The following is a 25,019-nucleotide window of genomic DNA, read 5'->3' on the forward strand; positions in this document are numbered from 1 at the left end:
GCAATAAAATATTTCCTGATTATTTAAGCCCATTTAAATAGGAATTCCTGTTATTTGAAGAAGAAAACATTAAAGGAGTCACAGCACAGCATTTCTACAATCAATATTTTCCTTCAATCATCTCACCTCTTTAATGCATTAAACAATTTAAAAATGAAGCTTCCTGTTGTTATTGGAAAATGAGTTGTATTGTATATGGAAAATGAGTTGTCATAAATACAGAGTAACGAAAAACTGCAACAATTTATAAAACAGTATTATGAGAGGAGAGAAGCCAAGATGGCGGCATGAGTAGTTCAGTGGAAATCTCCTCCCAAAAACATATATATACTTTTGAAAATACAACAAATACAACTATTCCTAAAAGAGAGACCAGTGGATACAGTACAACAGCCAGGTTACATCTACATCTGCGAGAACTCAGCATCACACGAAGGGGGTAAGACACAAGCTGCGGCCTGGTGGGACCCAAGCACCCCCTACCCCAGCCCCCCGGCAGGAAGAAAGGAATCAGAGCAGGGAGGGAGTGAAGGCCCAGAACTGCTAAACAACCAGCTCTAGTAATCCACACCAGGAGTGCAGACACATGGTGCATGGTGTGCTGGATATTAGAGAAACGGAAAAGCAAAACCTGTGAGAGGGTCCCTGCAACAGGCTCCCCTGGGAGAAAAGAAAAGCAAGTGCTTTTTGAAAGTCTTAAAGGGACAGGGACCTCACAGCTGGACAAAACCATCTGGGCACACTCAGCCCAGCAGCTGGGAATCCCGGGGAACTCTAGGCAACCTAAACCCGGGTGGCAGCACAGCTCTGAAGCCCCTCACGGTGGTAATGGCAGTGGCTGAGCGGCCTGGGAGCAGCCATACCCCCGGCAGCCACCCAGAATCTCCTCCCAGTGCACAGCTGCCCAGGCCAGACCCAAAGGTTGCCACCAGCAAGCAGCTGCCTGTCAGGGGCACTGCTCTCGCAGGAGAGCACACCTGGTGCACCTGCCACTCCCTGCAGGGCTCTGCACTACTCTGACGGAGACCCCACCCACAGCAGCTTAGGGGATTAACCCAGAGGCTGCACCAGGAGTGCAGGTAACTGACACAGGCAGTGGAGAAGGGCAAGGTGACCAGCAAGCAGGAAAGGACTTTGTTCTCCCAGATGACACACATGCTACATGCCTACAGCTATCTCTATCACCATGAAAGGGCAGAAGGATTTGGGCCAGTCCAGAACAACCCAGACAACCCCCGAGTAAGGGTCTGGGGAGATAGACTTAACCAATCTCCCCGAAAAAGAATTCAAAATAAAGCTCATAACCATGCTGATGGATCTGCAGAGAAATATGCAAGAGTTAAAGGATAAAGTAGGGAGGGAGAATACAGAAATAAAACAATCTCTGGATGAACTGAGAGCAGACTGGATGAGGTGCAAGAGGCCATTAATGGAATAGAAATCAGAGAACAGGAACGCAGAGAAGCTGACACAGAGAGAGATAAAAGGATCCCCAGGAATGAAATAATATTAAGAGAACTATGTGACCAATCCAAATGGAACAATATTCGCATTATAGGGGTACCAGAAGAAGAAGAGAGAGAAAAAGGGATAGGTGTCTTTGAAGAAATAATTGCTGAAAACTTCCCCAAACTGGGGGAGGAAATAGTCTCTCAGACCATGGAGGCCCACAGAACCCAACACAAGGGACCCAAGGAGGACAACACCAAGACATATAATAATTAAAATGGCAAAGATCAAAGACAAGGACAGAGTACTAAAGGCAGCTAAAGAGAGAAAAAAAGTCACCTACAAAGGAAAACCCATCAGGCTGTCATCAGACTTCTCAACAGAAACCTTACAGGCCAGAAGAGAATGGCATGATATATTTAATGCAATGAAACAGAAGGGCATTGAACCAAGAATACTGTATCCAGCACGATTATCATTTAAATATGAAGGAGGGATTAAAGAATTCCCAGACAAGCAAAAGTTGAGGGAATTTGCCTCCCACAAACCACCTCTACAGGGTGTTCTAGAGGGACTGCTCTAGATGGGAGCACTCCTAAGGCTAAATAGATGTCACCAGGGAAAATAAAATCACAGCAAAGAGAGAAGACCAACCAAACACTAACTAAAGGCAAAAAATAAAATCAACTACTCACAAAAGCAGTCAAAGGAAACATAAAAGAACACAGAATAAAACATATAAAGAATGGAGGAGGAGGAAAATAAGAAGGGAGAGAAATAATCATCAGATTGTGCTTATAAGACCTTAATAAGCAAGTTAAGTTAGACAGTCAGATAGTAAAGAAGCTAACCTTGAATGTTTGGTAACCACAAATCTAAAGCCTGCAATGGCAATAAGTACATATCTTTCAGTAATCACCCTAAATATGAATGGACTGAATGCACCAATCAAAAGACAAAGAGTAACAGAATGGATAAAAAAGTAAGACCCACCTATATGCTGCTTACAAGAGACTCACCTCAAACCCAAAGACATAACAGACTAAAAGTCAAGGGATGGAAAAAGATATTTCATGCAAACAATAGGGAGAAATAAACAGTTATAACAGTACTGGTATCAGACAAAATAGACTTCAAAACAAGGAAAGTAACAAGAGATAAAGAAGGACACTACATAATAATAAAGGGATCAGCCCAACAAGAGGATATAACCATTATAAATATATATGCACCCAACACAGGAGCACAAACATGTGAAACAAATACTCACAGAATTAAAGGAGGAAACAGAATGCAATGCACTCGTTCTAGGAAACATCAACACACCACTCACTCCAAAGGACAGATCCATCAGACAGAAAATATGTAAGGACACAAAGGCACTGAACAACAACACACTAGAACAGATGGACTTAACAGACATCTACAGAACTCTACACCCAAAAGAAGCAGGATAAACATTCTTCTCAAGTGCACATGGAACATTCTCCAGAATAGATCACATACTAGGCCACAAAAAGAGCCTCAGTATATTGAAAAAGATTGAAATTCTATGAACCAGCTACTCAGACCACAAAGGCATAAAACTAGAAATAAATTGTACAAAGAAAACAAAAAGTTTCACAAACACATGGAGGCTTAACAACATGTTTCTAAATAATTAATGGATCAATGACCAAATTAAAACAGAGATCAAACAATATATGGAGACAAATAACACCGACAGCATAAAGCCCCAACTACTGTGGGACGCAGCAAAAGCAGTTCTAAGAGGAAAGTACATAGCAATCCAGGCCTATCTAAAGAAGGAAGAACATTCCCAAATGAATAGTCTAAAGTCACAATTATTAAAACTGGAAAAAGAAGAACAAATGAGGCCCAAAATCAGCAGAAGGATGCACATAATAAAGATCAGAGAAGAAATAAATAAAATTGAGAACAATAAAATAACAGAAAAAAATCAATGAAACCAAGAGCTGGTTCTTTGAAAAAATAAACAAAATAGATAAGCCCCTAGCCAGACTTATTAAGAGAAAAAGAGAATCTACACATATCAAGAGAATCAAAAACAAGAAAGGAAAAATCATGATGGACCCCACAGAAATACAAAGAATTATTAGAGAATACTATGATTCTCTAATGCTATATGCTAACAAACTGAAAAACCTAGAAGAAATGGACAACTTCCTAGAAAAATACAACCTTCCAAGATAGACCAAGGAAGAAACAGAAAATCTAAACAGATCAATTACCAGCAAAGAAATTAAATCGGTAATCAAAAAACTACCCAAGAACAAAACCCCTGGACCAGATGGATTCACCGCTGAATTTTAACAGACATATAGAGAAGACATAAAACCCATTCTCTTTAAAGTTTTCCAAAAAATAGAAGAGGAGGGAATACTTCCAAACTCATTCTATGAAGCCAGCATCACTCTAATACCAAAACCAGGCAAAGACCCCACCAAAAAAGAAAATTACACACCAATATCCCTGATGAACATAGATGCAAAAATACTCAACAAAATATTATCAAACCGAATTAAAACATACATCAAGAGGGTCACACACCATGATCAAGTGGGATTCATCTCAGGGATGCAAGGATGGTACAACACTCAAAAATCCATCAATATCATCCACCACATCAACAAAAAGAAGTACAGAAGCCACATGATCATCTCAAAAGATGCTGAAAAAGCATTTCACAAAATTCCACATCCATTCATGATAAAAACTCTCAACAAAATGGGTATACAGGGCAAGTATCTCAACATAATAAAGGCCATATATGACAAACCCACAGCCAACATTATACTGAACAGCAAGAAGCTGAAAGCTTTTCCTCTAAGATAGGGAACAAGACATGGATGCTCACTCTCCACACTGTTATTCAATATAGTACTGGAGGTCCTAGCCACAGCAATCAGACAAAACAAAGAAATACAAGGCATCCAGATAGGTAAAGAGGAAGTCAAACTGTCACTATCTGCAGATGACATGATATTGTACATAAAAAAGCCTAAAGATTCCATTCCAAAACCACTAGAACTAATATCTGAATTCAGCAAAGTTACAGGATACAAAATTAATACACAGAAATCTGTTGCTGTCCTATACACTAATGATGAATTAACAGAAAGAGAAATCAGGAAAATAATTCCATTCACAACTGCATCAAAAAGAATAAAATACCTAGGAATAAACCTAACCAAGGAAGTGAAAGACCTATACACTGAAAACTATAAGACACTCTTAAGACAAATTAAAGAGGACACTAACAAATGGAAACTCATCCCATGCTCTTGGCTAGGGAGAATTAATATTGTCAAAATGGCCATACTGCTTAAAGCAATCTACAGATTCAATGCAATGGCTATCAAAATACCAACAACATTCTTCAACGAACTAGAACAAATAGTTTTAAAATTCATATGGAACCACAAAAGACTCCGAATAGCCAAAGCAATCCTGAGAAGGAAGAATAAAGCAGGGCGTATCTCGCTTCCCAACTTCAAGCTCTACTACAAAGCCACAGTAATTAAGACAATTTGGTACTGGCACAAGAACAGACCCACAGACCAGTGGAACAGAATAGAGAGTCCAGATATTAACCCAAACATATATGGTCAATTAATATATGATATAGGAACCATGGACATACAATGGGGAAATGACAGCCTCTTCAACAGCTGGTGTTGGCAAAACTGGACAGCTACATGTAAGAGAATGAAACTGGATTATTGTCTAACCCCATACACAAAAGTAAATTCGAAATGGATCAAAGACCTGTATGTAAGTCATGAAACCATAAAACTCTTGGAGGAAAACATCGGCAAAAATCTCTTGGACATAAACATGAGTGACTTCTTCATGATCATATCTCCCTGGGCAAGGGAAACAAAAGCAAAAATGAACAAGTGGGACTATATCAAGCTGAAAAGCTTCTGTATAGCAAAGGACACAAACAAAAAGGCAACCTACAGTATGGGAGAATATACTCATAAATGACAGATCCGATAAATGGTTGACATCCAAAATATATAAAAAGCTCATGCACCTCAACAAACAAAAAGCAAATAATCCAATTAAAAAATGAGTAGAGGAGCTGAACAGACAATTCTCCAAAGAAGAAATTCAGATGGCCAACAGACACATGAAAAGATGCTCCACATTGCTAGTCATCAGAGAAATGCAAATTAAAACCACAATGAGATACCACCTCACACCGGTTAGGATGGCCACCATCCAAAAGACAAACAACAACAAATGTTGAAGATGTGGAGAAAGGGGAACCCTCCTACACTGCTGGTGAGAATGTAAGCTAGTTCAACCATTGTGGAAAGCAGTATGGAGGTTCCTCAAAATGCTCAAAATAGAAATACCATTTGACCCAGGAATTCCACTTCTAGGAATTTACCCTAAGAATGCAGCAGCCCAGTTTGAAAAAGACAGATGCACCCCTATGTTTATCGCAGCACTATTTACAATAGCCAAGAAATGGAAGCAACCTAAGTGTCCATCAGTAGATGAATGGATAAAGAAGATGTGGTACATATACACAATGGAATATTATTCAGCCATAAGAAGAAAACAAATCCTACCATTTGCAACAACATGGATGGAGCTAGAGGGTATTATGCTCAGTGAAATAAGCCAAGCGAGAAAGACAAATACCAAATGATTTCACTCATATGTGGAGCATAAGAACAAAGGAAAACTGAAGGAACAAAACAGCAGCAGAATCACAGAAAGAATGGACTCACAGTTACCAAAGGGACTGGGGAGAATGGGAGGGATAAGGGCAGGGAAGAAGAAAGGGGTATTACGATTAGCATGTATAATGTGCGGGGGGGGCACGGGGAGGGCTGTGCAACACAGAGAAGACAAGTAGTGATTCTACAGCATCTTACTACGCTGATAGACTGTGACTGTAATGGGGTTTGTGGGGGGGACTTGGTGAAGGGGGAGCCTAGTAAACATAATGTTCCTCATGTAATTGTAGATTAATGATACAAAAATAAAAAAATTAAAAAGTCCAGCTGTGCCCCCTTACCTGTGGGGATCCATTTCAAAATCCTCAGTGGATGCCTGAAACCATGGATAGTACCTAGCCCTAAATATACTACATTTTTTCCTGTACATACATATCCATTACAAACTCAAATTTAAAAATTGGACACAGTAAGTGATTGACAAGAGATTCTATTAATAAAATAGAACAACTATAAAAATGCAAAAAAAAAAACAAAAACAGCAGAACACAGAACCCAAGAATGGACTAACAGTTACCAAAGGGAAAGGGTCTGGGGAGGATGGGTGGGAAGGGAAGGATAAGGGGCGAGGGGAAAAAAAGGGGGCATTACAATTAGAATGCATAATGTGGGGGGGCACGGGGAGGGCTGTGCAACACAGAGAAGACAAGTAGTGATTCTACAGCATCTTACTACACTGATGGACAGTGACTGTAATGGGGTTTGTGGGGGGGACTTGGTCATGGGGGGAGTCTAGTAAACATAATATTCCTCATGTAATTGTAGATTAATTATACTAAAGAAAAAAAACAGCATTATGAAGATCTGGAGCTACACTGTCCAATAAGGTAAACACAGGCTGTATGGGACCATTTAAATTTAAATTCATTAAGATGCAGATTTTTAATAATTCATACTAGCCACATTTCAAGTGCTTAGTAGGTATATATGGTTACTGGCTTTTCTATAGGTCAGTGCCAATTTGGGCATTTCCAGCATTGCAGAACTTTCTTTTGAACAGCAGTATTGTAAACCACTGGTTCTCAAATGAAATTTGACTTTACCCTTCAGGGACATTTGGCATGTATGGAGACATTCTTGGTTGTCACAGCTGAAGGGTGAGGGGTGCTATTGGCATCTACACATTAGAGGTCTGGGATGCTGCTAAACATTCTATGAGGTGCAGGCCTCCCACACAGAAAAGAACTATGTGATCTGAAATGTCAATAGTACCCAGGATGAGAAAGGAGGTCTAGAGAGAAGCTACTGCCTGCCATGGCTGGAATCTGAGGTTTGCTCTCTCTCTCTCCCTGCTATAAAAAATGAGGAAGTATTTGAGAGTCATTGAAGCCAGACCAGCACCAAATTGAGGCTTTCTCTTTTGACTCTCCAAAAATTTAAAGAAATGGAAAAGAGAATAATTTTCTTACTGTGTCATACAGAACTTTACAACACCACATCCACAAACCACCTAAAATAATCTCGTGTACTAAAGTATCGCACTTATGAGAAACAATGAACATGTCCAACCCTGACTTCACAGATAGAAAACCTGTGGCCCAAAGGGGGACTCTCTGCAAGTTCTTGGGACAAGAGATACCATGATTTGTTCTGCGTAAGCAGAGAGCTCATAGAGTCATATTCGCAGAGCATAACAGACTTAAGGTCAGCTCTTCCTGCAGACGTTAGAACTGAGGCACCCCTCATGGAAAGCCCCTACTAGTTCAAGAACATTTCTCCCCCCACCCTGGACTTTCCCCATTGAACTGGGCAGGCCCCACGGCTTTCACAGATCTCCCCCCCTGCTCCTGAGACAGAAGAGGAAAAACCATCCTGACCTGGCCTGAATGTCTGAGAAACGTGACAGGTCAGACGGGACTTTGGTCACCATCCCAGCTGGGGAGCAGAGAATGGAGCCTTGCTTCCATTGTAGAAAGCCCCAGCCAGTGCCGCCCAGGAGCCCCCTGCCCTACCATGCCTGGGTACCTTCGGATATGCTGCTGCAGGTCAAAGTTCTTAGTGAATGACTTGTCGCAGTATGAGCACTTGAGTTTCTGAGCCTTTGGCTTCCCTGCAGCTGGAAGACAGGGAAGACAGAGTGAGGAGTGGGTGGTGAGGCAGGGGTTACAGCTGAGTGTGACAAGGGCAGCCTCCAGCTACTGTACCTGCTGGGCCCGGGGCCAGAAGCCCAGATCCTGGAAGATCTACACCCGTAGACAGGCAGAAGGAGGAGTACAGGTGAGCCCTCACAGTGCTTGGGGGAGGAAAGCCCAGGCCATGCTCTGGCTGGGAGAACAGGACAAACCCCTCAAAGCTCCCGTCTGTCCTAGGATAAAATCCGAGCTCTCTTCTGTGGCCTGCAGAATTCTGCATCCTCTGCTTCCTGCCAACCTCATCATCATTTCCTACCAGTTGCAGTGGACACCTTGCTAACCTTGAAAGACGTCAAACATGATCTTACCTCAGGGCTTTTGCACCTGCTGTTCCCCCATGCCTGATATATTTATCCCTCAGATATCCACAAGGCTGTTTCCTTCCTATCCCCAGATTGATAGGAAGTATCATTTTGCAGCCTCTCCCCAGTGTTCTCAATCATACACCCTGTTAATCTCCTTCCTAGAGCATCCCATAGATAGTCATCCCATTATCCTTCTCTCTCCCATTAAACTATAATTGAGGGCAAAGGAATCATGGACCAAGATGTTGGATGCTCAGTACCAACAATGAGCCTAATACACAGATACCCAACACAAATTTGTGGAAGGAAAGAAGGTGGAAGTAGTTGACTTGAAAACCCCTGAAAAATTCTTGACCTCTCTACCCTCCTCCCCGCCACCACCACTTTCTCTGACACTGCTCCCTGCCTCACAACTTGGCATCTCCAAAGGAGTGACAGACATTGCTGCTTGCCTGCCTAATATCCATTCTCCCCTTCTTCTTTCTTCACAGATCCTCTACATAATGGGAACATCAATATTTCTGGCTAAAAGAGACATTTCCCAGCTTCCTATGCAGCTAGATATGGTCATATGACTAAGTTTTGACCAGTAAGATGTAAGCAAAAACATCACGTAGAAGTTCTGAAAGCTGGGAGATACCCCTTTTATCCTTCTTACTGCCTAGAATAGGAAATTGATGGCTGGAGCTCCAGCAGCCATCTTAGATGATGAGGCACCCTGATAACAGAAGCCATGCTCCAAGGATGGCAGAGCAGAAAGAATATGGGTGCCTGGTGATCATATAGGCACATGATCTCCTAATTGTCTGCCTCTGGCCTTGTCTATACAGGCAAAAAACAAAATTCTATTATCTGCAAGTCTCTCTTATTTTGGATTTTCCATTACACATGCAACAAAACTTAATCCTAACCATCATAAAAGGGAACACCAGAACTAAGTAGCTTTGTGGACTGGCCGATACTGAGGAAAGATGCTCATGGCAGGCTGCAGGCCCACCTTCTGGGAGTCCACTGGCACCTTTGGCCCGTCGGGTCTTCAGTGTTGGTGGGGAGTCAAAGGTGGCCACCGTGCCCGCAGTGGCACTGGTCATGGGGGGAGCAGGGTTTGGTCCTTTCGGTTTGAATCCTTGTTTGCCAGGGCTGTACACCGGAGGGGTGGGGTATACTGGAGCCTCCACACACTGGTTTGGCACCTAGAAAGACAGCACAGCTGTGGATACAGCACAGGGAAGGGGGAGAAGCTGCCCCAGCCAGGGGCACCCTCAGTGTGACCCTGGCTGATCTCAGCCACTTCCCATCTACATCACCATCCTAACCCCACCACCTGACTCAGTAACTCCTGTCAGTTAAGACCATCTAGAACTCCATGAAACCAGCAGGCTACAAGCAGCTTTGGAGCCTAGCTGTCCAAGTTCAAATCCCAATTCTGCCACTTGTCACCTAAGTGACCTCGGGCAAGTCTTTTAACTTCTCTGTTTCACATCTGTAAAATGGGGCTAAATCAGAGTTCCCCTCTCATTGGGTTCTTGTGAGAATTAAATGAGGTAACATGGAAAGAGCTTAGAACAGTAAATATTTAATAAACATTAGCTGTTATTATTGCCATTCTTACTGTTGTTAGTGGTAGTTACCACAGAACCAAGCCATCAGAAGGGTCTGTGCCCTCACTAGCAACTCTACGTAAAACTGACCCCACCTGACGCCATATGAGTAGGCATGCTCAGGTGAGAAATGCCACTGAAGTCATAAGAAATCATCAAATGAATTCTGAGCCACTCAAACTTAGTTAACACTAAGCTTACATCATGACACTGGGGCATTACGAACAATCACTTACTCATTCATCTAGTCATCATTCATTGGTCAGTCTTCTTAGGCTGGCCTATCCAAAATTTCACTTTCTCTCCTCTGCTTTATTTTCTCCTTAGGCTTATTATTATCTAGTAAAGTCTGTATTTTACTAACGTACCTTGCTTAGTTCCATGAGGGTAGGAACTTGTGTTCTGCTTTTGCTTACTGCTCTATCTCCAGGCCTATGGCAATGCTTGGCACAGAGTGAGGAATCAATTAAATATTTGCTAAAGGAAGTAATTCATTTATGCATGTATTGGGCATCTGATCTGGCACTAGCAGGTACTGTCACCAGATCTTGTCTGTTGGCCTTTGGCACCATTCCTACAACCTTCCATGCTCTCCCCTGAAACACAGGGGTGGGAAGCTTGGAGCCACAGTGCTGGACTCCCCAGCCAACACAGTTCTGACCACAGATTATGTTCTGCCCAAGAGAAGCATGTGCATGAGATTCGGAAGACAGAATGTAGGTAGAACCTGTTCCCTGGCAGCCATGAGAGAGACAGGAGCATTTAAAGTCATGAGTTTTAGAGTTTTATGTTCCCCTCCTGACCACTAGCCCTGAGGACAGCAGGGCAGCCACAATGTCAGCACCAGAATCCTAGTTTCCTCACCTCCGGGTGCAGCAGCCACTTGGCTCCGAGTGAAACTACAACACTGAAACCAGTGGCACAAGCCAACCCTGACATTTGCTCCTCTAGCCCTTCATCAACTTTGGAGGCACCTAACTTCCTGTGTTAAATCCCTTTGCCAGAACTACCTAAAGTCCTTTCTATTTTTCTGACTAATACAGTGCTCAATAAATATTTGCCACATGAATGAATTCACCTATCTTTCAAGCCATTGCTGAGCAATTGTGTGACTGTCACTGGGCCTGCTCTCATTATCTGCAACAGCTCTGCAAGGGGAGCTTCCATCCTAGAGGAGTGGAAACCAAGGTCAGAGGGCCCTATTTCAGATGCCTACTAGAGGGGAGCCACAGGCCAGGTACTCAGCTAGCTGCTAAGGATACAAACCAAAGATGGGCTCTGCCCTCAAAAAGCACCCTCCTCAACATGGAAACCAAACAACAGCAGGTCCCCCTGTACCAGCCCCCTGCCTACCGGGCCACCATTGTCCTCTCAGCATCTCACTGATTTAATTTTTTTTTTTAATTCAACTAAGTCTTTAGGAAAGCTTGCTTTATTTTCCCAGGCTAGGGAAAATCCTCTTGCAGGCTCTCAACATCCCATGGCTAATGGTGGGACTTTCCCCATGGTCTGGTTCTCTTTAGATATAGATGCTACCTGACATGGAATGTCTGTATGGCCAGATTCTAGGGTGAGTCGGAGTTAATGTGACTGCATGTGCCGACAGGCTCTATCTGTCATAACCATGCCCTCTAACACTGATGCCTGGGCAGGTTCTGAACTCTTAGCGTCTTGAGAGTAGACTGCTTGTATCTCAGAGCTCTCCAGGAGGGAATTAGTATGTGCGTATGCAACAATGATCGTATAATGCTTTCAGTTTTTTATCCCTCCCTACCCATGCTCTTTGCAGTGCGACTCTGCAGCTTTTCCAATCAAGAGGTGGTGCCCATTTCCCTACTCCTTACATCTAAGCTGGCCTTGTGATATGCATTTACCAACAAAACTGATACTGTGTCATTTACAAGCCTAAGCCTCAAGAGGCCTTCAGCATTTCTGCTTGGATTACTGTATACTTCCTGGACTGCCATGAGAAAATGCTTGGCTAACCAGGCACATAAAAAGATGCTCCACATCGCTAACCATCAGTGAAATGCAAATTAAAACCACAATGAGACATCACCTCACACCAGTTAGAATGGCCACTATCCAAAAGACAAGAAACAACAAATGCTGGCAAGGGTGCAGAAAAAGGGGAACCCTCCTACACTGCTGGTAGGACTGCAAATTGGTGCAGCTGCTGTGGAAAGCAGTATGGAGATTCCTCAAAAAACTAAAAATAGAAAATAGAAATACCATTTGACCCAGTAATTCCATTCCTAGGAATATACCTGAAGAAAACAAAATCCCTGATTCAAAAAGATACATGCACCCCTATGTTTACTGCCACACTGTTTGCAACAGCCAAGATATGGAAGCAACCTAAGTGTCCATTAATAGATGAATGGATAAAAAAGATGTGATACATATATACAATGGAATAGTATTCAGCCACAAAAGAAAAGAAATTCTGCCATTTCCAACAACTTGGATTGATCTAGAAGGTATTATGCTCAGTGAAATAAGCCAGGAGGAGAAAGACAAAGACCATACGATTTTACTTACTTTTGGAATATAAAAACAAAGCAAAACAGAAGGAACAAAACAGCATTAGACTCATAGACACTGAGAAGTGACTGGTAGTTACCAAAGAGGGGAGTGGACAGAGGCAGGGAGGAGAGGGAGGGGGCCTGTTGAACCACTCTATGTACATTTGATAATAAAATAATTTAATTTAATTTAATTAAAAAAAAGAAAAAGAAAATGCCTGCTAACCTGACAGAGGATGACAGATGTGTGGAGCAGAGCTGGGTCATCCCACTCCAGGCTATACTAAAGGGACCAACAGCCAGCCATCTCCAGACACGTGGGAGAGCCCAGCCAAGATCAGTAGAGTTGCCAAGCTGGTCACCATACATGTGAGAACAATACACACTTTTTGCCATATACCACTGTGGGTTTATGGATAGTTCTTACACAGCCATTGCTAAACAACGTATCTAGATGGTTAAAAAATGTAAGAGACATTCACATAGTTTTTTGTAATCACTTAACAAAAAGGCAGGTATTCTCCGGTATTCTGGGAACACTCTGAGAGCAGCTTGTATTTCTGCTACAACTTCTACTTCAGACCACCTTCTCACTGCTTGCATTTTACATTTATAAGTAAGATAGTTTGATTAAAGTCCTTCTCTCCCATGATGTGGTACACTCCACGATCTCGTTTTGTCCCCCATGGTATCTCCAGCACTGTGTCTGGCACACAGTTGGTGCTCAGGAAAGGTTCAGGTTACCCATGACCAGTTTCTTCCCCTCCACCCACCCCACCTCTACTCACCTCCAGGGGTGGGTAGGGCTGCATTCCCAATGCCTGGATCTCCACCGTTCCACTCCCAGCCAAGGGTGCCGCGGCACTGTACACCTCCACCACGCCATTCCCACCAGGGTTGGGACGCCCAGGGGGGCCCAGGCTCTGGGGTGGAGGTGGGGGGGGTTGTGGGGGTGGGGGTGGGGGCAGTGGGGGAGGGGGTGGGGGAGCGGGCTGAGGCTGGGTGAGGTAGCCGGGCGCAGAATGCATGTTCAGGCTACTCTGAAATCAGAAGAGAATATTAAAACATAGCCCCTTGATACCAGCTGCCTTGTTTATCAGTGAGGAAGGGCATTTGCCTTAGCCAGCCATGTGGAAAGAGCAGCTGCTCAGAAGGCAGCTCAGAGGATGGGGCTGGGAGAAGGCATGGAAACAAAGTCATGGAGAATTCAGAGAAGGCATCAGCCTGTGCTGCTATCTCTTTTCTCTATGGAAGTCAACAAAAACGGCTCAGCTTGTGCAGAAAGCATCATATAGCAGACCTAATGTTGCTGTCTTTAGAAGGGCTTGCTTGTAAGACAGGCTCTTGACTGCAATCCGAGAACCTGCCTTGTGGAAGGATCCCTATGTCAATAAGGTTATTGTGCTCACCTGGGGCACCAACCATACCATACAACGCCACCTCAATTTACAGGCAAACCTTGGAGATATTGCAGGTTCAATTCTAGACCACCACAATAAAGCAAATATCACAAGAAAGCAATTCAAATGAATTTTTTGGTTTCTCAGTGCATATAAAAGTTATGTCCACACTGTACAGTAGCAATGTGCTATAGCATTGTATCAAAAAAAAATGATGCACATACCTTAATTAAAAATACTTCCTTGCCAAAAAATACTAACCATCATCTGAGCTTCCAGCAAATCATAATCACTGATCACAGATCACAACAAATATAATAATAATAATGAAAAAGTTTGAAATATTGCAAGAATGCGACAGAGACACAAGCAAGCAAATACTGCTGGAGAAATCGTGCTGACAGACTTGCTTGATGCAGAGTGGCTACAAACCTTCAATTTTTTTAAAAAAGCAATTATCTGCAAAGTGCAATAAAGTAAAGTGCGATACAACGAGGTCTGCCTGTACAAACAATGTGATTTATGGTGAACACCTCCTTCCCCTCTAGGAGTCGGGAATTTTGGTCATCGTGGCTGGGTGCCTATGTGACCAATCCCCAGGAAAAACCCTGGCCTTTGAGCCTCAGCTGTGCTTCCGTGAGCAGAAAACTGCACACATGTTGCTGGGCTTCACTACTGGACAAAGAAGTGTAGTTTGTGTAGCCTCTCTTCTCTTCCCCGAGAGGGAGAACTTTGGAGACCTGCACCTGGCTTCCTTCAGCCTCCAGTGCATGTGGCTTTTGCCCTTACTGATTCTACTGTGCATCCTTTTGCAGTAATAAGCAACAGCCGTGAGTACGAACGTCCTGAGTCCTAGGCAGCTTTCTAGAGAATTACTGAATGTGTGTGTGGCCATAGACCACTGAAACACAGCCACTGACTTCTAGAAATTTATTCTGCAAAACTAATCAAGCAGGTGAGCAAAGATATCTGTACATGGATGGTTCTCCAGTAGTTTTTACAGCAGCAAAAAATAGCAATGACCTACATGTCCATCCACAGAAGCCTGGTTAAATAGAGGGTAGCCCACCCACATGTTATCTTTTGCAGCTATTAAAATGATAATGCTGATCATCATAAAGGGTGCTCCTCTTAATTTCTGTCCCTTAGGCTCCAGAGTCAAATATGTTTAGGGAAAAATCTGGGGTGACAAAATCAAAAGTATTTCTCTACTACATGAAAAACTCAGGAACAGAGAGAATACCTCCATCACAGGCTGGTTTGACCAGAGGTCCTTTTTTTATTGGGAAATCCTAAGGAGCCAATGTTCTGAGGACCAGTTTGGGAAATACTGATATAGAATCAAAGGCATAGAGAATGACATTAAACAACAGGCAAAGTAAGAGAAGCAAATTTCAAAACAGTGCATATGCCATAACCCACTTATATAGATATGAATATGATAAATGTACTTAGATAAAAAGCTTTTTCTATCTATATTTGCATTCAAAAGTCAGGAAACCCAGACATCAAAATTTGGGTAGTATTTTTTTCTTTGGGTGGCAAGAGTGTGGTGGTTGATTGGTTGGTTGATTAATTTTCCAATCTTTATTCTGAAAGATTTCAAACCTACCAAAGGCTCCAAAAACTAAATACTTACCACCCTTTATACTTCATCTAATTTACCAGTTACCATTTTGCCACATCCACAAGGTGTCTATGTGTGTGTGTGTGCAAACATAAGAGAGTCTGTTACAGACATCGTGATACTTTGCTCCTCAATACTATATTCAGGGGCATCTCCTAAGAACAAGGATATTCACTTAAAACCACAATTTAATCATCACACTCAGGAAACTGAATATGGATATGACATTATTATCTAAAATATTCAAATTCCTCCAAATTCTAATTTCCCCAAGTATCCCAAAAATGTCTTTATAGTTTTTTCCCCTGATCTAAGATTCAACCAAGAAGTCAGTTTCCATGTCTTTTTAGTTTCCAGATTATGAGTACTTAACTTTTTATTCTATTGTGTATTTTCTAATGTTTTCTAATGAATATAGAACATGTGTTAAAAATAAAAACAGGAGTCAAAATAGCCAAACTGTGGCTATGAAACCCCAAAGTCATGTTCTGGGTCCCAAATGAAGTAGCAGCTTCTCCACACAGCAGGGTGGGTCAGGGGAGGCTGACCGTCTCCCTCCAACATGGGACCCAGCTATGGCCAATGCCCCTTCTTTCTATAAGGTTCTGAAGCCACAGGAGTCAACCTGCAGATGTGGATAAGAGCTATAAGAAGCTGCCCCTTCCTTACCTGCACAGGTGGGGGGCCCTGGGGCATGGGCTGGTCCATAGAGGTGAAAGCTGACATGGCAGACATGAGCACATCGTCGCTCACCAAGATGTTCCCCTGCACCAGAGTCTGGATCAGTGGGGATGGGGGCACTGTGATGTACGTGGAGATCTGGACAGTGTGGGAGAGCGAAAGATACGTCTGAGGCTCCAGAAGGAAACAGGAATGATGTGAAAGATCTGGGCTCTGGAGTCCCATAGACCTGGATTCCATTTCTACCTCTGCTCTTCCCTGCTGTGTGACCCTGAGCAAGTCACTCTACCTCTCTAACCCCCATCTCCTCATCTAGGAAATGAGGAGAATAGGTCCTACCTCCTGTAAGGCACATACCCTATGACCCAGCGATAACACTTCCGCTCTCTCTCCGAAGGGAACACTCACACATGTCCACAGGGAGTCCACAAACAAAAGTATTCTGTACAGCCTTATTTCTAATAGTGAAATATTCCTAATAGCCTTATTTCTAATATTCCTAACCTCAGTGTCCATCAGTAGGAGAATTGAGCAAAAAATACAATATAGTCATGGGATAGAATACTATACATAGGGTAAAAGGTATTGCATAAAAAATCAAATTTTATCATAACACGTAGATTATGTATTCTTATTTTTAAAAATACATCTAAAACAATACTACTATACAATTCCTGTGGGTACTTAAATAAATAAGAAAAACTATCTTAAAAGGTGGAAAAGGATATGCATCAACAGTTACTGGGGGCAGGGGAACAGAACAGTGCCAAAGAGGTCTCAATTTGTAACACTCTAACTGTTAAAAGAAGAAAGGAAACATATAGCACTTGTAAACATACACTTAATACAAAAAATAATAATATGCTCTCAGGGTAATAATAATTAGGGATGAAAGGCGGACCTTAGGAGAAAGTGTCAAAGGTGCAGCAAATGCTCCTCTCAGTAGCTGTAAAAGGTATTTTGTTTTGTTTATCTGTTGCTTTTCTTTACTGGCAGGCCCTTGGCGTCTTTCTAGGTCACCTGTCTGTGGGATCTCTGGGGACAGCAGTGACTATGCCCCACAAACCAGGATCCCTCAACCAAGCAAGGACAGCCCAGAGGGGTTAGGCGATGCTCCATGCCATGGCCAAGAAAGGAAGTGTAGATCTCAGCTCACATGCATTTTTACAGTGTCACATGTGTTAAATGGGAAATGTATGACCAAAACTGTGAATGAAAAATGGAAATCACATCCATGTCCAGTCAAGTCACTTAGGCAAGGGGATCTGTGTTGGCCAAAACTGTAAGTTATTTCCTTGCAACAGACTGGAGAAGTTTCCCTCTCTCCTTTTGCTGGAAAAAAAAGAAGGGAGTGGGGAGAGAGAATATTTTCTGCACGTAAAACTCATAATCGCAAGGAGAAAAATGACTGTTAGAAAAATGACTATGTTTGACTGTGTTAGAAGATTGTGGTAGCTCAAGAAGTTTCAGCCTACATGCTCTATGGATCTGGGGTGAATGCTTTTATTCTGATGGCAGGAATGAGGTCTATACAATGGATGAAGATAATGTTTTAAAGGATTAAAGAGATGAAAATTCAACCCCTTGACCTGGCATCCTGAGACATACACAGCCTCCTTTATCAGGATGCTTTACTCCCTCTAAGAGCCCCACACCCAGGGTGTCTTTATTCCAGAACTATGCTCCTGACTGAGGACTCTGGAAGCTTTTCCAGATACCTCCAGCCTGGCCCTCTCCCCTGACCTACAGACTTACTCATCTGTCTGCATCTTCGCCACCTCTACTTGAAGGTCCAGTAGGAATCTCAAATCCAACATGACCAGCTAAACTCCTGACATCGCCCCAAAACCTTCTCCTTGCTGTTTTCCCCACTTCGGTTAATGGCAACTCCACCTCTGGACACCCTTGACTCCTCTTGATCTCAAACCCCACAGAGAATCCATCCACAAGCTCTGTCGGCTCCACCCTTCTCCAATCTCATCCCTGCTCTTTACCTCCACCGCCACCCTGGTCAAGCCACCACCACCCATTGCCTGGATTTGTACATCAGCCCCCTAATGGGTCTCCTGGATTTCTCTCTTGGTTCCCAACACAATCTGTTCTCTGTACAGCAGCCAGAGTGACCTTCTTAAAGTGTAAATCAAACTATATCCTCTGCTCAAAACCATCCAATGGCTCCCAACTCACTCAGAGTGAAAGCCCGTGAGGCCCACACGATCTGCCACAGCCCTCCGGTTGCCTCTCCGGCCTTATTTACTCCTACCCTCCTCCTTACTCACGCAGCCCCAGCTACTCTCACCACCTGACTGCTCCCGGGATAAACCCCGCACACTCCTACCTCTGGGCCTTTGCCCTTGCTGACCCCTCCTCCTGGAATAGTTTTCTTCAAACTAGCCTCATGACTCATTCCCTCACCTCCTTAGGTCTCTGCTCAAATATCACTTCTCCACAGAGCTGTTCCCTGAGCTCCACACACAAAATGGCAAAAGCTCCCATCAGTGCCTGGGCATCCCTTTCTCTCTCTGCACTCATCCTGAAAAAAACATCTGTTTACACATTCGTTTGGGTACCACTTATCTCACCCAGCTCCATGAAGGCAGTGACTCAGTCTGTCTGCCCACTGCTGTGTCCACTCTGTGCCTGATGCACAGGGGACTCTCAAAGAAGACTTGAATAGATGAACAAATGAACAAACGAATACCTGGCGATTGGCAGGAGGCGGGGCCTGCTGGACGGCTGTGGGCGCTGCGGAAGGCGTGTAGATGCTGTTGGTGGCCAGTGAGACTGTGGCCAGGGGCAGGGCATTTCCCTGGCACTGCTCCCGCTTGTGGGTCATAAACGCTGGCAGTGAGTTGAACTGCTTCTTACACTTGCCACAGAGAAAGACATCCTCATCATCTGGGGGTCATACCCACAGAAACAAGAAAAGGCAAGATAAATGAGGGGGCTTCACAGTGAGAAGAGGGACAAGACTTGCAGCTGGACCATGAGAATGGCAGATTTCATGGCATTCTGTGATTTGACATGAATGTGTTGAATATTAATTTTGTGCTTCCTAGGAACTTTCAAAACCACACAGGTACCTGTAGGAATATCCAGCCATGTTCAGAACACCCAGATATCAAAAAATTAAAAATCAAGAAATAGTAAAGTGGGTTCACTTCAAAGTTGAGAAATTCAGAATCTTTATCCAGCCTGAATTTGTTCATCCTCCCCAAATGGGCCACATAATTACACTTCTCTATGACTCTGCATCCCCTGCCCCCTTGCCAAGTTGTTTCTCTCAAAGCACCTCATTCGGCAAGGCTCAGCTTTGATGTCACCTCCTCCAGGAAATGTTCCTAAAGCTAGTCATTTGCCCAAAGGTTAACTCATTTGCCCAAGGTCACAGAGCTATGAACCACGGGAACAAGGTTTCAAACCGGTGGCTATCTCTGTCCCCAGTACTCAAAAATGCTTGCAGAATGAAGAAATGAACACACAGATTTGCACAGGGCTCTAAAAGCAGCTCCTTGCCCTCTCTGTGTCTCAGAGGCCTGATTTGTAAGTTGGAGAGGTCCAGGTCCAATCTGTTCTTTCCAAAGAGGAGAGGCTAAGAAATGATTTCTGGGTCAAAGGCACAGGCACTGCCAAGGACTGGGGCTCCTCTGTGTCATGATCCCCACATTCACTAAGCAATTGAGAAAGAATATCCTCAGAGTTAAGCAGAGAAAGGTACAAGCCTGCAGATGCAAGCTGGGAAAAAAGAGAGAGGTTTCAGCCCCCAGAGGACCTCCTGGGCATAATGGGCAGGTCACTCCCACACCCCTTCTTGAGCCCCACTGGTTTTCCAAGGGGAGCCACTCACCCTTTTTGCTGGTGAACCCTTCCCACATACTCACCCAGTGGCTGGATAGCAGGGGGTGCGCTGACACTCTGGCCTGTCGGATCAGGGACTGCTCCTTGGCCATCCAACAGTGACTGGACAGCCAGGACGGTCTGATTGTCCATCCCTGAGGAAAGCAATGTAGCCTCTTTGGAAGGGGGACGCATCTTCCTGCTCTGACCTCACCCTTACAAGCTCGACCCCCTGCAAGACCTCTGCGGCAAAAATGGCTGCTAGTGCTCTGCTATACATTCTGTCCTACTTTTGCTGTGACAGAACCCAAGATTTCGGGCTGAAAACATGGCCCCAGAGTAATGAGTATACTTTCCAGCTGCTCTTGTGGCTAGGGAATGTCTAAGTTCTAGCCAATGGAATGTAAGGGAAGGTGTTCTGTGGCGGCTTCTAGGAAGTTTTCTTAAATGCTGCCTGGTATGTGCCTTCTTCTTTGCCCCATCCTCTATCCTGATTCCTAAAACAAGAATATGATGGTGGGAACTCTAGCTACCATCCCAGATCATGAAGACATGGGCCATAGCCTAGACGCTACAGGACAAAAAGCTAGAAAGGTCCCAGGCCTCTGAGAACCTTGCAGAACACAGCTACCCTCATAGATCTGGACTGTTTTCCTTTGGACTCCCATATGAAAGAAAGAAACTTCTAGCCTCTTTAAATCAATGCTAGGTTGGGTTTCTCTCTTACTCATGGATGAACCTAATCCTAAGTGATACAGTCCCTCTGGAAATCACATCACCAAGTCTTTCCCAGCCACATCCACAGATTCCACAGATCTGTTTGCACTTGGGCATCCTTACTTCCCTTGTTTTCTGATGTGTATTTGTTATTTCAATTCCTCCATAAACAGCATAATCTGAATCTGTGGTTGGAGGACTCAAGAATATGATTATTTCCATGTTTTCCAATCAGTTGTCACTCTTGAGGTTCACAGTTGTACACTGTCCAGCCATGTCTCAAGCTGGAGAACAGGCCCCCTTACATCTAAATGGCTACTAAGGCACACTGCCTCCCTCCCAAACAACCCAGATGGGGGCTCCTTCTCTCTCTGTCCCTACAGCCAAAGCTCTGCCTCCAACCTCTCAGCTCTCACCTGGACGCCTGCCTAGATTCTAACTGCAATGCAAATTAGAATCATTAGCTCCTGCAGCCAAAGTGAATCCTTCCCAGGTCACAATGTAGGCTGTGTCTCTCCTGAGGCCAGGTGTTCCCTCCATCCCCTCCTGCTCCCTGAGAAACCACTCTCCATGAACCCGCCCCTCCCCCCACACTATGCCTGCAACCACTCCTCCCATCAATAGCTACACATGCTCAGGCCCCTAGAACGCTCTCTCTCAAACCCATGTTCCCATCTTTCCTCCCTTCAACACCAAGCATCCATGAGGGCCATCTACACCCTCTATTTCCTCTGCCAACCTCCCAATTCTCCTCCACCCACTTGGTGGAGCTTAGGCCCTCACTATTCCACCAAAATCACCCAAGACCACCTGGCAGCATGAGACATTCCTTTCTGAAATACTCCCTCTCAAGCCGCAGAATGTTAACCTTCCTGGATCTTTGCCCACCTTTCTGCTTACGCCCTCTCAGCCTCCTTTACATTCCTCTCCTGTCCATCCCCTAAATTTTTCTATTTTAAGGGTTCTTTTTATCTAGACTCTCTTCTTCCTATTATACTCTCCCTGGGCAGGCTCACTCACCCCCAGCCTAGTTCCGCCTGATTTCTGGAGTTCCAGACCTGGGGTTCATGCTTCCAGGGATGAGCATCAGTAAATCATATACCATTTTATGCAAAACTGTGAGTATGTCAGTATTTGTGTGCAAATCTGTTTTTGGCAATTTTATTCATAACAGTAAAAAAAAATGGAAACAACTCAGGTGTTCTTCCATGGGTGAATGATTAAACAAACTGTGGTATGTCCATATTATGCAATACTATAACAAAAAGGATCAAACTACTGAATACACAATTTGGATGAATCTCCAGGGAATTACGATGAAAAAAGCCAATCTCAATTCCATTTATATGACATTCTTGAAATGATAAAACTTTAGAAATGGAAAACAGATTATTGATGGCCCCGCATCAGGAACGGAGGGGAAAAGGGAAGGAGGTGGGTGTGGCTATAAAAGGGCAATATCTTGTAGGGCAGCACTCTGTATGCTGACTGGTTATATTATACTAGAGTTTTGCAAGATGTAATGTTGGGGGAAACTAAGTAGAGGGTACAGGGATCTCCCTACATTATTTCTTACAACTGCATGTGAATCTACAGAGAAAAATATTTTAAAAATTAAAAATTAAAAAAATACTGCCTGTCAAAACTATGGAGACATAAAAATATCATTGTTGCCAGGGAGGATGAATAGGCAAAGCACATAGGATTTTTAGGGCAGTAAAAATACTGATATTATAATGATGGAAATGTCATATATTTGTACAACATCAAAAAAACTCTAAGATACACTGCAGACTCTGGGTGATTATGATGTGTCAATGTAGATATATCCTCGGTAACAGAGGTCCCACTCTGGTGGATGATGCCGACAGTGGTGGAGTCCATGCAAGTGTGGGGTCAGGGGGCACATAGGAAATCTCTGTTCCGTCCCCTCAACTTTGTTGTAAACCTAAAAACTGCTCTAAAAATAGGAAACTTTTTTAAACAATGTTACCTGTCTACGACTGGAATCAATTAAGAGTATCATCCCCTACCCTTAAGCTTGCTCCTCTTCCAGGAATCCTCATCAGCAGTAGGAGATCACCACTGTCCACCCAGCCACAGTCCGTGGGGCACCCTTTGATTCTTCCCTCAACCTACTCCACTCCATCCCTTTTCTAGTCCTTCAGCAAGTCTGGCCTTTTCTGCCTCCAAAATATCTCTCAGATCCACTTTCTTCCATCCCCACAGCCCAGGCAACCATCAGTTCTCAGCCGGACAAACACAGCTGCTTCACTCACCTTCGAGCTCTCCCTCTGGCAGCCAGAGTGAACTTTATAAAACATAAATCAGATTGATTTGCTCCCCTGCTGAAAACCCTTTCTTTGATGCCAAGATCAAGTTCAGAAACCTCTAGCTGCTCACCCACATAAACTTCTGTGACTCTTAGAAGCCCTCTCCCACTGTAAGGTTTTGCAAATGCAGTTCCCACTGCCTGGGTCATCCCCGGTCCCCACAGTTCTGCTGCTCTTCGCTGAACCCGGCACACATCACAGTCCTACAAACTAGTTTTTATTTCTTCATCACTCAGTACACAAACACATTCTTGCAGTAAAAATTCAGAGTTAAGTCCACATAATCTAAAGAGAAAGCAGACATCACCTCATACTACTGGCCATACAGAGAGAATCCCCTGGCCTTCACATCTTGGGTGTCCACATCCGTCACCCAACATAGCACTGAATGCCAGCTGAGGTTTTGTTGATCTTTTCTCTAATTCTGAAATTTCTTTATTTGCTTGTTCTGTAATGTTTATGTGTCCCACACCAGACTCTAAGGCAGGGACTGTCTGGTTCAATTCCTGAAACTGAACCTCTCCAGATGAGGGAAGGGTTATTACCCCTGTTTCATGGTAAAAACTCTCTGAAGAGTTCTCCAAGAAGGGAAGGAACATAGCTGAGATCTCCTGGGGGAGTTGCAGGACCGAGAGCCTCAGCCACATACCACTAGTCCCACCAACTTTCAGTCTGCACTCTAACTTTATGTGTACACTCATCACACCCATCCAAGGACATTCCTGGGTCTGTTTCCCCTGCATCTCCTCTGTACCATGCTCTTTAAGTCATTAAGCCTTGCTCCCTGACTTCCAGCCGGTGCACGTGGAGACCCTCAGTGTTTTGTCTCCCTGCGCCTAAACCCCACTCCCATTCTAGGATCTTGGCAAGCACAGTACAGTCACAGCCCAGTGTTTGCTGGTTTGCCTATGAGAACAGGGTCCTGGCTGGCTTTGCACACAGGTGGCACCTACTGTCCTTCCCATCTGAATTGAAAGACTACATCACAGGACGAGGCACACATCTGGCTGGCGGTCAATGCAAGTTCTTCGCGGTCGGGACACCAGGGGCCAAGCCCTTCCTGCCCCGCAGCCGATCCCGCACCACCGTGCTGCTCCGTCCAGCCCCGCAGGGCCTTCGCATCGTTAGTGCGGCCTCCCTAGCTGCACTGTTTCAGGCCTGGCCGATCCCGGACCTCTCCGGCTGTTCCCGCCAGAAAAACCCCTCCCGCGCCGGCCGAGGCCCTCGCGGCTGGAGCTGTTCCGGTCAGAGACCCCCCCGCCCCGCTGGGATTGTCCCTCCCCGGCTGTTCCGGTCCCGGTGCCTCCCCATGTCCCGGGCCTTGTCTCCCGCGCTGTTCCAGTTCCGGCCCATTGTCCGTCCCCCCGCAACCCGCGGGCCTCGGCTGCCGCTGGTGTTCCGGTCCGATGCCCCAGGCCGCCGCCCGCCACCGAGCCCTATCTCCGCCGCTGTTCCGGACCACCCCCCGCGGCCCCGGCTCCCGCGGCTGTTCCCGCCCGTGCCTATCCCGCCCCACGGCTGTTCCGGTTCCGCACCCTCCGCCCCGCGGCCGCTGCACGCCCTGGGCCCGGCACTGCGAGGACGCGGCGGGAGGGGGCGCAATGCGGAACAGCCGCCTCCCTCGGCCTCGCAGCCGC

The 25,019-nt window shown here is 44.6% G+C and overlaps 1 protein-coding gene across 3 annotated transcripts in view; it reads right to left on the reverse strand.

Annotated features, from left to right (window-relative positions):
- ZNF341 (zinc finger protein 341) overlaps positions 1-25,019 on the reverse strand; it is a 51,341-nt gene that overhangs the window by 25,854 nt on the left and 468 nt on the right. For 2 of the 3 annotated variants that reach the window (XR_012131382.1, XM_037012882.2), the window contains exons 2-7: positions 20,377-20,487; positions 19,197-19,393; positions 16,484-16,633; positions 13,576-13,827; positions 9,659-9,854; positions 8,190-8,280 (exon numbers count right to left, since the gene is read on the reverse strand). Coding sequence is in view for 2 of the 3 variants with exons in the window: in XM_037012882.2 (XP_036868777.2) it covers positions 8,190-8,280; positions 9,659-9,854; positions 13,576-13,827; positions 16,484-16,633; positions 19,197-19,393; positions 20,377-20,487 (997 nt within the window). In the remaining variant the exon portion in view is untranslated. Of the gene's footprint in view, positions 1-8,189; positions 8,281-9,658; positions 9,855-13,575; positions 13,828-16,483; positions 16,634-19,196; positions 19,394-20,376; positions 20,488-24,335; positions 25,008-25,019 lie in introns of those variants that run through there. The other variant, XM_073236708.1, reaches the window with a different exon arrangement.

This window comes from Manis javanica, chromosome 5 (genome assembly GCF_040802235.1).
Source record: "Manis javanica isolate MJ-LG chromosome 5, MJ_LKY, whole genome shotgun sequence".
Lineage (NCBI taxonomy): Eukaryota > Metazoa > Chordata > Mammalia > Pholidota > Manidae > Manis > Manis javanica.